Source organism: Microcaecilia unicolor, chromosome 7 (assembly GCF_901765095.1).
Source record: "Microcaecilia unicolor chromosome 7, aMicUni1.1, whole genome shotgun sequence".
Classification (NCBI taxonomy): domain Eukaryota; kingdom Metazoa; phylum Chordata; class Amphibia; order Gymnophiona; family Siphonopidae; genus Microcaecilia; species Microcaecilia unicolor.
The window spans coordinates 193,048,701-193,063,263 of record NC_044037.1 but is presented as its reverse complement, the minus strand read 5'-3'; the positions used below and the strand labels follow the sequence as shown (position 1 = coordinate 193,063,263).

At 43.6% G+C, this 14,563-nt stretch overlaps 1 protein-coding gene across 1 annotated transcript in view; it reads left to right on the top strand.

Annotated features, from left to right (window-relative positions):
- The first annotated feature begins 1,449 nt into the window (after positions 1 to 1,449).
- CPS1 (carbamoyl-phosphate synthase 1) overlaps positions 1,450 to 14,563 on the top strand; it is a 205,760-nt gene continuing 192,646 nt past the window's right edge. The window contains exons 1-2 of the mRNA XM_030209032.1: positions 1,450 to 1,538; positions 1,572 to 1,731. Of these exons, the coding sequence (XP_030064892.1) occupies positions 1,606 to 1,731 (126 nt within the window). The 5' untranslated portion in view covers positions 1,450 to 1,538; positions 1,572 to 1,605. The remainder of the gene's footprint in view (positions 1,539 to 1,571; positions 1,732 to 14,563) is intronic.

Genomic DNA, 14,563 nt, shown 5'->3' with positions numbered 1-14,563 from the left:
GAAAAGGGCCTGACAAAGTGAAAGACTTCTTATATGTGTCCATTAATTGATACTGCTTAGATGAAGGAAGCTGCAACATCCACGCTCATTCTTCACCCCTGACACACCCCCTCCAAAAAATAAATACAAAAATATTAATAATGTGTGCTTAGCTCATATATGATGCAAAAAAGGTTAATTTCTGCAAGACACTTTAATGCAGTTTCCCTCGGTTTCCATATAGAACGCCTAGATATCCACGCTGAAATCCAGGCATATTCAATAACAACATGCATAACTTAATTGGTTTAACAAACTATTAGCATTGATAACAGCACTTAGCAAGTAATGATGAGCACCAATTGGCAATAATTAGAATTTATGCGCACAATTCGCTAAGTGTATTCTATAACGCAGTGTGTCTAACTTCTAACGTGTGCAGGCAAAAGGGGTGTGGTTATGCTTGGGGAAATGGGCATTTTGTGGGCATTCTGAAATTTACATGTGTACTTATAAAATAGACCCTCTGCACCTAATTCTACATGCCAGGATTTACGCTACATTTTCATTGGTGTAAATCGAGGTGCATAGTTTTAGGCACCAGGATATTGACTAAGCACATTCTATATACAGTGCCTAAATCTAGGCACCGCTTATAGAATGCGCTTATTCGGAAATGTTTTCCGCACTGATTTTTTAGGCGCTATTTAAAGAATCTCCCCTTTTGCGGTAAGTGTGTACCAAGAGTGCGTTAGGCTTAGTAGACATACCACTAAGATAAATGGCTATCTCACAACATCAGCATTTATGTGCCCTTTTTGACTCATTGATATTTTAAATGTTTATTGTTCTAAAATGGGTGTTCACGCCACGCATAACCAGCACATAAATGTCAATTTTTCCATGTCTTTTAGAAGAGGCTCTATGTCCGTAGATCCTGTTCTAAAATACTGGCAGAGCTGGAGACATCCCAACCTGGATTTGAATGTCATTTCTAAAATGCCACTCTATTTGTACAGCAGCACTGCACTGAATGTAAATATTTTTTTAAAATGCTACAACCAATATTTAAAAATGTTGTAACTACTGCTATTGAATATTGATCCACAGAGGAGATCTACCATTCTCCTTGCAGGAATAAAGTGATATATTTTCTAAGCATGAAACTGAAATATAAAAGTAAACTTAGAGAAATTATTTTCAGTCAACACTCTTGAAAGCATAAATGCACCATTGCTACTTATTATAGGTGTACCAAAGTCATGCCCTTAATGTTTCCTCACACTGGGCACAATGTCCAGTGTATACAATGTGTACCATGAGTGAGTATATCTAAAGTGAAGAGTGTTTGATGTGTGATGAAACCTATCCTATTGTGACTGTGTTGACACAGCTCTGAAGTGGGAGGAGAGAAGGTGGATCTCCTGCTGAAGGCATTAAATGCCAGAAGGAATGGCCCAGCACAGGGCAGGTTGCACTGGCTGCAGTCACTGAGAGACCAGCTCCTGTGCTGTCTGTTTCCTCTACAGAGACAGCATCACCGTATTCTCTGACTTCTGTCTGAAAATCAGAGATTTCATCTCTGGATAATTTCTTTAAGTTAAATTGCAACGTAACATCTTCGAGATGACCAGGATTTTGTCTGTCTTCAAAACGACCAAGACTTTAAAAGAAGGGCTTGGCTTCTGTAGTAAGACTGCTCAACATCGTTGGACTTTTTCAAGAGCTGGGACAAGATTTCTGAGTGTCAAGGTAGCATCCATCAACCTTCTCTTTCACCTCTTCCTAGATTTTACTTTTGTTCTTAGTTTTCTTTAATTCTTTTTTGTGTTTTGATATGCATGTCTCTTGCATTTTTCTTCCTTGGCAAGGGATATTGCAGAAATGCTATCAGGAAAAGTTTGCATTTTTGTGGATGATACCAAAATCTGCAACAGGGTAGACACCCTAGAAGATATTGAAGACATGAAGAGGGATTTAGCAAAGCCTGAAGAATGGTTTAGGGCAAAGGTTCTCAGCCCAATCTTTGAGGCACACCTAGTCCTACCAGGTTGTCAGCATATCTATACTAAATATGCATGAGATAGATTTGCGTGCACTGTCTCCTTGGTATGTAAATCTATCTCATGCACATTCATTGTGGATATCCTGAAAACCTGGTGGGACTAGGTGTGTCTCCAGGACTGGGTTGAGGAGCCCTGGTCTAGGGTATAGCAGATAAGCAGTGGCGTTCCTAGCGGGGGGGGGGGGGGGGGGGGGGGGCGGTGGGTGCGGTCTGCCCTGGGTGCACGCCACTGGGGGGGGTGCCACTCGCCTGTCGGTGCCGCTCGTTCCGTGCTCCCTCTGCCCCGGAATAGGTTACTTCCTGTTCCGGGGCAGAGGGAGCATGGAACGAGCGACGCGACAGGAGCGTGGCACCCCCCAGCAGGCAAAAATGCACCCAGGGGGGTGTTGCTTCGCCGGGGGGGGGGGGGGGAGGTGTCATTTCACCGGGGGAGGGGAGAAGGTGTCGTTTCGCCGAGGGGGGGGCACATCGCTGATCCGCCCCGGGTGTCAGTCGCCCTAGGAACGTCACTGCAGATAAGATTTATAATACAGCATGGAAAGTGAAGTTCTGTGCACAAAAGAACAGTGGATCCAGGGGCGATCATATCTAATGATGTTAAGGTGGATATGATAATGACAAAAGCCAGATGAAAGTTTAGATACATAGGGAGAGGAAGGGCAAGTAGGAAAAAGAAAGTGATATTGCTTCAGTATAAATCTCTAGTGAGACATCAGAATACTGTATGTAGTTTCTGGAGACTGCACTTTCAAAAGAATATAAACTGGATAGAGTTGGTCCAGATGGTGACAACAGAGACATATAGGGACTCAAGTTAAAGATCAAAAGTACTTTGAAAGAAAGGCGGGATGGGGATAAAATACTATAACCTACATGGATATCTCCAGCAGTTAGGTGTGAGCACTTATATCTGCTCTATGGCTGGAGCAAGTTCTCGAGCCTAAATTAAAGGCATGTATTTCACCAGGTACACTAGTATCTTCTAAAGGAAAGTAGGATTCTACTTTCCTTTATAGAATAGGTGCCTAAATATAGGTGCACAGTTGCCCTCCAATATTCAAAACTATTTAACCGGCCAGGAACCACTGTTCCTTCTAAACTGAGTGAGTCCTCCCACTGCATTGCTGCCAGTACGGGGAGGTGCTTCAATATTGTGCTTTCAATTGCTAGGGACAGACAGGTTCCCTGGAGTCCTGCACAGCTTGCCTATCCCTCACTATTAAAAATGTGACATTTAGGGGGTCCTTTTACTAAACGTAAGAAATGAATGCTTGCAGGTTCCATGTTATAATGTCCATTAATCCAGTGGCGTACCAAGGGGGGGGGGCGGTGGGGGCGGTCCGCCCCGGGTGCACGCCGCTGGGGGGGTGCAGCGTGCCGGTCAGCGTCGTTCATTTCCATGCTCCCTCTGTCCCGGAACAGGAAGTAACCTGTTCCGGGGCAGAGGGAGCATGGAAACGAACGACGCTGACTGGCGCGCGGCACCCCCCAGCGGCGTGCACCCGGGGGAAGGGGGTTCTTTCGCCGGGGTGGAGGGGGGTCGCGCTGCACGGGGGGGGGGGGGGGGGCGCTGCACCCGGGGGGGGGGGGGGGGGGCGCATCGGCGATCCGCCACGGGTGTCAGTGCCCCTAGGAACGCCACTGCATTAATGCACAGTATCCTGGTCACAATTAGCATGGATGCACTTCCTATTTGGGAGCCGCTATATGGACCTACCTAACTGCACAGTTGTCAGTGTTCGGAATGTGCTGTGTGCTAGCTGCAATATACTCACCATGCTCATTCTCCACTTGTGCTTTGCCTAGTTACCACCCCAACACAAAATGTCCTTAATCCTATGGGGGCAATTCTATACAGTGGCACCTAAATATAGGTGCGACAAAGGTGTGTGCTTAGTGCCAATTCTATAACAGCATTAAGGCACATCTAACAGTGGCTTAACTAGTGTCATGCTCCTCCTGCGACTCCAGGACTGGTGACATTTGCTGGTGCTAGACGCTGAGAGAAGTGGCTTGGGGTCCGCGCAGGCATGTCTCCAGCGTGTACCAGCCACACTCATGTCAGATGCTGAGACTGATGTTATCTTGGTGGTGCATTTAATATCGCTGGACTGAGGCTTTGGCGCTTTTGTGTCATTGGCCGCCTATAGTCGTTGCTTTGCCTTCTGTGGGTTCCTGAGACGCTTCCAGCTTCCAGTGTATGTGAACAGGTTCCCGAGACACTTCAAGCTTGTGTGTGTGAGTGGGTTCCTGAGATGCTTTCAGCTTCTGTGTATGTGTGGGCTCCTTAGACATTTTCTAGCTTCTGTGTATGAGCCAGTCTTGCTCCTGAGTTGCTGGGGCACTTCCTCACTTTCTACTATCTCCTAGCTAGTATTTTCCTGAGTCACTGAGAAACTGCCTTCCCTACTAGCTCCTGCCCAGCCTTGCTCCTGAGCTGGGGAGGTGCTGCCTCGCTCCTGCTTAGTCTTGTTCCCTACGTTGAGGCCTTGGCTGGTTCCTGTCATGTGCCCCCTGCCTTGCTGGAGATTCATCTATTGTAGTATTCTACTATGAATGAAGGGCTTACCTGGGTGGAGCACCCCCATCCTCCAGGTGCATCACCCCATCAGGATGGAGCACCTCCCTCTTCCAGGCGTGTCCGGCCCTCCCTCCTCCAAGCAAGGGGGTGCGCTGAGCAGTCACGCAGCTATTGGTTCTGCCGGTCTCCTGCCTCAGAATAGGATGTCAGAGGGGGCAGGGGACCGGCAGAGCCAGTAGCCATGTGACTGCTCAGTGCATCCCCTTGCTGCCTGAACCTGGAGTGGACCGCCCTCACTTCCCCACCCTTGGTATGGCTTTCCCCCAACCCATTACAGAATAGTTGCATAAAGCCACTTTGGCAGCCACAAGCTGGATGCACACATCTGATACTAGTTTATAAGGTGCGCGCATTGCTAGATGGAAGGCCCATGATATACCCACACTCTGCCCACTGGTGTAGCCCATTTGCTAGGGTGCCAATTTCATTGAATAGCACCTAGCACATATATGTATAAATACCAATTTGTGATATTCAAATGCATAAGTGCACCTGTTCTATAAATTAGGGGGCATAGTTAGTGCCAAATTTAAGGCACTCTTTAAAGCACTGATTTTCATAGGCAGTCAAAAAAAACAAGCAGGTTGATAGAAATTATTAGGAGAGGGATGCAAAATAAGAGCAAAAATATTATAATGCCTCTATATTGCTTCATGGTGCGACCTCACCTTCAATTGTGGTCACCGTATCTCAAAAAAGATATAGCAGAATTAGAAAAGGTTCAAAGAAGAGCGACCAAATGGTAGAGGGAATGGAACAGCTCCCATAAGAGGAAAGGCTAAAGAGGTTAGGGCTCTCAGCTTGAAAAAGAGATGGTTGAGGGGTGATATGATTGAGGTCTACAAAATCCTGAGTGGTGTGGAGGTGAATTGATTTTTTACTCATTCAAAAAGTACAAAGACCAGGGGACACTCAATGGATTTGCATGGAAATACTTTTAAAAGAAATAGGAGGAAATATTTTTTCACTCAAAGAATAGTTAAGCTCTGGAACTCATCAGAGGATGTTGTAACAGCGCTTAGCGTATCTGGGTTTAAAAGGTTTGGACAAGTTCCTGGAGGAAAAGTCTATAGTCTGTTATTGAGATGGACATGGGGTCAGCCACTGCTTGCCCTGGGATTGGTACCATGGGATGTTGATACTAATTGGGTTTCTGTCAGGTACTTGTGACCTGGATTGGCCACTGCTGGAAGCAGGATACTGGGTTAGATGGACCATTGGTCTGACCCAGTATTGCTGTTCTTATGTTCTTATGCTCTTATGTCTAGAACACTTTAGTAAAAGGACCCCTTAAATACCTCCAAGGAAATGATGCACAGAACGCAGACCTCTTTCAATTAAAAGGAAGCTTTGGGATAAGAGGTGAAGGGGTAGACCCAGGAGTAATCTAGCAAAATATTACTTTACGAAAAGGATAATAGAGACATGGAATGGCCTTCTAGTGGAGTTGGTGGAGCTGAGGATAGTTTCCATTTGAATGCATGAGACAAACACAGTGGATTTCTGAGGGAGAGAGAGGAGTTGTAGAGCATAGTAGCTGGTGTGGATAGACACACTGAATAGAGTATATGGCTGACGATATTCAGCCGGCAGGAGGCAGCCCGCATATGTTCCGCGTTCGGTGCTGACTCTGGATATTCAATGCTGGGCCATTTCCGGCGACCGGAATTGAATATCAGTTTTTTTTTTTTGGCCAGCGCTAACTTAACTGGCTAAGGGCCCCTTTTACAAAGGTGCACTAGACTTTTTAGTGCATGCTAAAAATGAGTGTGCACAGAATGCTAAGACGCCCATTATATTCTTGTATAGGCATCTTAGCATTTAGTGCATATGAATTTTTAGCACACGGTAAAAACGCTAGCATGTCTTTGTAAAAGACCCCCTCAGTGAATATTCGGCGCTGGCCGGTTAATTTAATAGCGGGCAAAGATAAGACTAATATTTATGCAGTCCGATTTGCCTACTAAGCTTAGCTGATCAGTGCTGAATACTACCAGTTATTGCGCGATATAGCCGGTTAACTTTAAGCACTGATCGCAAATATTCAGGGGAGATAACCAATTATCTTGTGCTGAATATTCACAGTTAGGCACCAAAATGCTATTTAACCAGTCAGTGGCCATTTCTGGCTGATTAAATAGCTAAGGGCCCTGTTTACTAAGCTACGCTGTTCAGAAGGAATGGATCCTAAGGAGCTTAACTGAGATTGGGTGGCAGAGCCGGTGGCGGGAGGCGGGGATAGTGCTGGGCAGACTTATACGGTATGTGCCAGAGCCAGTGGTGGGAGGCGGGGCTGGTGGTTGGAAGGCGGGGACAGTGCTGGGCAGACTTATACGGTCTGTGCCCTGAAGAGGACAGGTACAAATCAAAGTAGGATATACACAAAAAGTAGCACATATGAGTTTATCTTGTTGGGCAGACTGGATGGACCATGCAGGTCTTTTTCTGCCGTCATTTACTATGTTACTATGTTACTATAGGGGTGCTAGAAGTTTTAGTGCACACTAAAAATTAGCATGTGCTAATGCTAGAGACACCCATAGTCCTATGGGTGTCTCTAGCATCAGTGCGTGCTAATTGTTAGCGTGCACTAAAAACGCTAGCATACCTATAATGTGGCTTAGTAAACAGGGCCCTAAATATCTTTGAATTTTGGAGGGGGGGGGGGGGGGTATGATTATAGCATTTACCTAGGGGTAGCCTAGGTATGATTTTAGCATTTTCAGCAGCTAGGCTCTGTTTTTTTTCTTTATGAATTCTTTACATATTGAACATCGATCTGATAGACCAGTAGAATCTGTAGCAAAATCATCATCAAACATTTAGCAAAATGCTTGGAAATCTATAGCATTTTGGTAGGGTGCATCCCTCTAAGATATGTAATTCCTGTTAACTGTCCAGCATCCTGTTACCAAATCTCTGTGTAACATAGCTCTTTTTTGCTGAAAAATGTATACATCATGAAAATTTGCAATATAAGCAGGTCATGGCCTGGCTTAACTGGGCAGAAAATGACCCCTACCTGTGACCTTGGGCAAGTCAGTTCAACCTCAGATACATACTTAGGGTCAGATTTACAAACACATGTTACTGTGTTTAAGATGCATTAATGCAAATGCTGCTCATACTTAGTAAAATACCCTATTGTTAATAATTGGGCTTATTATATAAGATGCATGAAATCACATTAATGAGTGCTATTGCATTAATGCACATTAATGAATTGGTCCATAAATTGTAAGCCCTCTTCTAGGGCATACAAATAACAACTGCACCTAAATGTAGCTCACCTTGGGCACAGGTTTGCAAGGTAAATCTAAAATCCAAATCCAAACCCAGAAAATCCCAGAGCATTTGTTGCAGGAGCTTGAGAGGGGTACCATTTTTTCCTATGAGTTTTCTTTTTCCTTCATGTCATTTCATATATTTTCTTATAGCCCCCAATCTAAACATACTTGTTTTTGGTGGGTTATAACAGTAGAAAGCATAAACTGTAACAGAAAATACAGTTCAGACAACTAAAGCATATTAGGGAGAAATCCCCCTCAAACTTTTCAATCAGATCAGTCTTAAACACCTGTGAAAATTTTTTTCTGAAAAGGCAAGAGCCAATTTGTCAAATCCCTGCAAGTACACAAGAACATATGCGTTGCCGTACTGGGACAGATCGAAAATCCATCAAGCCCAGTATCTTGTTTCCAACAGTGGCCAATCCAGGTCACAAGTACTTAGCAAGATCCCAGAACAGTAAAACAGATTTTATGCTGCTTCTCCTAGAAAAAAGCAGTGGATTTTCCCAAGTCCATCTTAATAATGGCATATGGACTTTTCTTTTAGGAAATTAGCCAAACCTTTTTTAAACCCTGCTAAGCTGACTGCTTTTACCACATTCTCTGGCAACAAATTCCAGAGTTTAATTACACATTGAGTGATGAAATATTTTCCGTTTTGTTTTAAATTTACTACTTAGTAGTTTCATTGTGTGCCCCCTAGTCCTAGTATTTTTGGAAAGAGTAAAATTGCCATTCACATCTAGCTGTTCCACTCCACTCAGTATTTTATAGATCACTATCATATCTCCCCTCAGCCATCTCTTCTCCAAGCTGATGAGCCCTAGCCACTTTAGCCTTCCCTCACAGGGAAGTCATCTCATCTGCTTTATCATTTTTGTAACCCTTCTCTGCTATATCTTTTTTGAGATGCGGTGACCAGAATTGGACATAGTATTTGAGGTGCAGTCGAATACTGTGTTGGTAATTCTATAAAGGAGTGCCTATGTGGAGCCTGTGCTACAAAAGAAAGTAGGCACCTAGTTTTCTTTATAGAATATTAGAGTAACCAGGTATATAAGCATATATGCTCTTAGGCATGAACACTTACGTCTTTATTCCAGAAATATGCATATAATTTATAGTATTCTATAAGTGATGTGCTCCATTTTAGGCAGAATGTAGAAATTGGTGTTAAGATGTCCACGTCAGGCCATGTACAATTCTGGCAGTTGCTATTGCAATATGTACATGCACATCTAATTCTAGTGGCCAAAAGGTGTCATTGCAATATGTACACGCAAAGCTAATCCCAGTGGCCAAAAGATGTAATTGCAATATATACACCCAAAGTTAATCCTAGTGGTCAAAAGGTATCATTGCAATATGCCCACACAAAGCTAATCCTAGTGGCCAAAAGGTGTCATTGCAATATGTACATGCAAAGCTAATCTAAGGGGCCCTTTAACTAAGCTGCGTAAGCATTTATGCACGCTCAATGCGTGCCAAAATGGAGTTACCGCCTGGCTCTTGCGGTAATTTCATTTTTGGCACGCATCCGATACGTGCGTCCAAAAAATAATTTTTATTTTCAGATGTGCATATCGGACACGTGCCAAGTGGCATTTGACAGGCGTAGGTCATTACCACCTGGTTACCGCTATGTCAATGGCTGGCGTTAAAGTCTCAGACCCAAAATGGATGCACGGCTGCCACACATTCATTTTTGTCAAAAATTTTACAAAAGGCATTTTTTACAGGTGTGCTGAAAAATTACTCTGCATGTGCCCAAAACACACATCTACACTACCGCAGGCCATTTTTCAGCTTGCCTTTATAAAAGGGCCCCTAAGTGGCCAGACGTTGTAGCAATTAAATCCTTGGGTAAACAAAATGGATTTCTTTATAGAATATTAGAGTACTTATTTAAAGTGATGGTCCGGCTTTTTGCTCTTTTCCCCTTTAGTCCTTAAATCTGAGTTTAAAAGGGACATTGGAGACAATTTTCACAGGGAATTTATTTCCCAGGGTAGACTCCTCTAGCTGAAGCTTGCCCCTCTCACAGCAGCTGAAAGTTAGTGTGGGCTTTCACAGCATGTGCACTTTAGACCTTACTGTAGGTGGTCCTAGGAATATATCTAGGCTAGGAAGGAAACCAGTATGTGTGTTTTAAAGCTACACACACTCTTCTACCCCTAATCAGCTGCTCATGGATATACCATATGTGTACTGTGTTAGGCAGTTTGCAAAGGGAAACTACCCAGGAGCACGAGTACCTTGTGACATCAAGTTTTGAAAATTGCCTCAATATCCACTCATACATGTGCTCACTTGGAAGCAACGTGTCATGCAGTATTCTTTTTCCAACTTCCATGTTTCTGGAATTCTCTGCCACATGAGCTGAGAGCAGAACCTTTTTTCTATAGTTCAAGATCGTGCTAAAGACATTTCTGCTTAATCAAACCTTCCCTAGTTGACTGAGGCATTGCATCAGAGAGTGCTGAGTCAGAGCTTCTACCTTGTTCAGCCTCTTTTGATTCCCTTTGTTAACCAAGTTTGTAAGAGGGCTTCTGTTTTCCATGTCTATCTCTTTTTGTGATGGGTCTTTCCTTTCCTATTATGCAAATTGGTGTTCCTTTCCATTTGATTTATTGTACACCACTTTGCTGTACTTTGTACATTTGGTGGTATATCAGGCACCTAATAAACCATAAACCATGAATACAGAGGAGAAAGCAGAACCTACTGTAAACATCTGTCCCTTGGCAGATGCTTTGCTGTGCAGGGGGCTGATGAAGTGAGCTAACATAAGTGCATTTCATTACTTCCACTTCCCCACACTTTTTTGAGTGCTAAGATTAGTTCCAAACTGTACATAGTTGTGGATGAGGAGGTAAATTCCCAAAATTCCAAGGTAGGGCCAGAAAAATCTAAATCATGACGGGTCAGGATTACACTGGATAGTTAGCATATTTCAGTTGAAGGCAAGAGATGTATAATGTTTTGCAAAATGTGAATATATTATAAGTGTGCTTTTCAACAGAAAACAAAATCACTAAAACCCAATTAAAAGATACCACACTCAATGAAGAAACAGACTTGCCAAAGAGAAAAGCTTATTAATCACTTAAGGATGGATCATTAAATCAGCATCCCCTGTACAATTTGAATTCAATTGAGCTTTGCAGGAATTAGTGCATGAAAAAGGGAAAGTAAGTGAATAAGATAGAAGGAAATGACTTAAATTGAAACATGTGTCTGTAATTAAATGCTGTTAAACTGAATAACAGCAAACAGACCTATTTAAAGGGTACAATCCCAGTACTGGATTTAAGGCCTGTGATTACAGAGTTCCAGCAGGAGCCTTGATAAACAGCTTGTAGCTGAGGATCTCATTGTGATGAGAAGACTAAAGTAATGGGAGGGGGGGGGGGGGGGGGGTGTTGTAAAATAGTAGGAACAATTTCAAGTAATCATGAATGAAGGGCTGCTGTACCAGGTTCTAGCACTGATTCCAACTGAATGAGAAAGTGCCCAGACAAAAAAATATTCTGCACCAGACAAAATCCATTTACAATTGAATCTTCTTAAATATATAACTATTGATGAAATAGAAATGTGAATATTTTTCTTCATTCACCAGGTTCTGTATGTACTAGTCATTTTTCGATACAATAGCAATAAGAATTTGGAGATAGCTTGCATCTTCCATTCACAGCATCTCAAATTATTTTACAGTCACAGGAGGTCAGTACTTGCCATCTCTAGAGGAGGTGGTTCTGTTTTTTGAGCGATACTGCTATTTGGCATTTTTTGCACTTGACTCTTCTATCAGCTTTATTTATCAATCAACGGCCTTTTTAAAGGCTTTATTTGGTTCACTTTCTTCAACTCCATCAACTGGCGTTTACCAAGTACAGACTCCTGAGTCAGGCGGTATTTGCCGAAATACGGTGCTGTGTTGAGTCTTATCTACTATTAAAGAATATTTTACTATCTCTCGTCTCCTTGGACTTGTTTGGAAGTGTCCTGTTGATCACACTACTCCCTTGCCTCTGCATTTCTTCTCATAGCGGATCCAATTTCTCCACTTCTGTGGCTTCCTTTGGTCTGTTTTTTGAGCATCAGGATGTAAAGTGAACCCAGAATTATACAGAGAATCAGCAGAAGGGATGGAATAGAAGAGCTTCTTTCCAAAACCTGTTAAGTACATTTCAAAAATAAAACTGAGTTCCTACCAGAAATAGACTGCCTTTATTGATAGCCATAGGATGTGCAAAATTTCCACTAAAAGTCATTTATTGGTAAGGTATATGATATCCAGTGAAATTTTTTCTTTTATTGGCTAGAATTCTAGAAAACAAAAATTAGCATTTATCCAGAAAATTGCTTTTCATAGTTAATAGGTTTTCAAACTCATCTCTTCAATTAGAGTTTGGAAGCTCTCATTCCCAAACCTGTGTTAAATCACGCTTCTCTGCCAGGTTATTTTTCCTACCAGCTATTGAACGTGGGCTGAGAAATATTGATCTGCGATCATGATTAGAAGCCCTGTCCATGCTCTGTGTATGTCCTGAGGGGGGTAGGGGCCGCAAGGCCGAACTGGAACCCACATTACAGAGTCCAAATGTATGGGTCGCAAGGCCAAACTGGAACCCAAACATACAAAAGGGAAGAGAAAAAGAACAGAGAGAAGGCCCAGAAGGGACTGGCACTCAGGCCACACACACTGCAGCACACACAGTCACCAATGAAAGGTCACAAGACCAAACATACAGAATAAGGGAACCCACACAGAGCGGCCTTAACAGGATCCAAACAAGAGCTACAGCAAGTAAAGGGTAGAAGGGAAACCAAACCACACAGAATGACAGCTCAAGCTACACAGCTAGGCAAGGAGCAGTCCTCAGTAAATCCAAACAACAGATACAGCAGATAAAGGGGAGAAAGGCAGACCACACAGAGAGACTGCTCAAGCTACACAGCTTAGACGAAGAGCAGTCCTCACAAGAACCAAACAACAGATACAGCAGGTAAAGGGTTAAAGGGAAACCCAAAAGAAGGAAGTAAGCTCCCATGGACTCACCCAGCAAATACGGCAGGAAAGGGTAAAGACAGCGCACACAGGGAAGCCGCTCACAGCTGAACAACAGCAGAGCACACAGAGAAGCAGCACACAGCTGAACAACAGCAAAGCAATCAGAGGGAGCATATTCCTACATACTCAAAGAACAAACACAAACAAAGAGAATAATGGCAACCACACAAAAGAGAATTCACACTGTGCCACACCCACAGACTATGCAGAAACAAGGTAAGCTCACAGCTGAAGGACCTAAGGCTAGAACGTCCTATGCAGGCAGAGGTAGGCTTAAATAGGGTCTGGCATCTGACATCAGCTGCCTCAGACGTCAGCCCAATCCCTGACATGACCAATCAGGAGCGAGACCTAGCAATTCACACAAGGCAGTGTACAGCAAGAATAAGTCAAACATAAGCAAATGACAATTACAGCAGTAAAAACTATTCAAACAACAATACAAAGTATGGCATAGTATGCTACATTATAATGTCAACACAGTATGAAATAAAACATTTTAATAGACAACATAGGCTATAAGCAAAGATAGAACATATAGAGGGGCATAATTGAACGAAAACGTCTATCTCCATGGGCATTTATCTCCGAGAATGGGCCGTGAAGGGGCGGACCGAGCCGTATTTTCGAAAAAAAATAGACGTCCATGTTTTATTCGACAATTTGTGAGCTGGGCATTTTTGTTTTTCAGTGATAATGGAAAATGAAAGCGCCCAGCTCAAAAACGAATAAATCCAAGGCATTTGTTCGTGGGAGGGGCCAGGATTCGTAGTGCACTGGTCCCCCTCACATGCCAGGACACCGACCGGGCACCCTAGGGGGCACTTTTACAAAAACAAAAAAAAAGGTAAAAGAGCTCCCAGGTGCATAGCATCCTTCCCTTGTGTGTTGAGCCCCCCAAATCCCCCTCAAAACCCACTGCCCACAAGTCCACACCATTACTATAGCCCTAAGGGGTGAAGGGGGGCACCTACATGTGGGTACAGTGGGTTTGGGGGGGTTGGACGACTAAGCATTAAGCAGCACAATTGTAACAGGTAGGGGGGGATGGGCCTGGGTCCACCTGCCTGAAGTCCACTGCACCCCCTAACAACTGCTCCAGGGACCTGCATACTGCCGCCAGGGAGGTGGGTATGACATTTGAGGGTGAAAATAAAAAGTTGTGAAACATCATTTTTTGTGGTGGGAGGGGGTTAGTGACCACTGGGGGAGTCAGGGGAGGTCATCCCCGGTTCCCTCCGGTGGTCATCTGGTCATTTAGGGCACTTTTTGGGGCCTTATTCGTGAAAAAACAGGGTCCAGGAAAAGTGCCCTAAATTCTAGCTACAAACGCATACTTTTTTTCCATTATCGGCGAAAGGCGCCCATCTCTCCTCGGCCGATAACCACGCCCCAGTTCCACCTTCGCCACGCCTCCGACACGCCCCCATCAACTTTGTATGCTTCCGCGATGGAGTGCAGTTGAAAACGTCCAAACTCGGCTTTCCATTATACCGATTTATTCGTTTTTGTGAGATAAACGTCTATCTCCTGATTTGGGTCGAAATCTAGGCGTTTTTCTCTTTCAATTA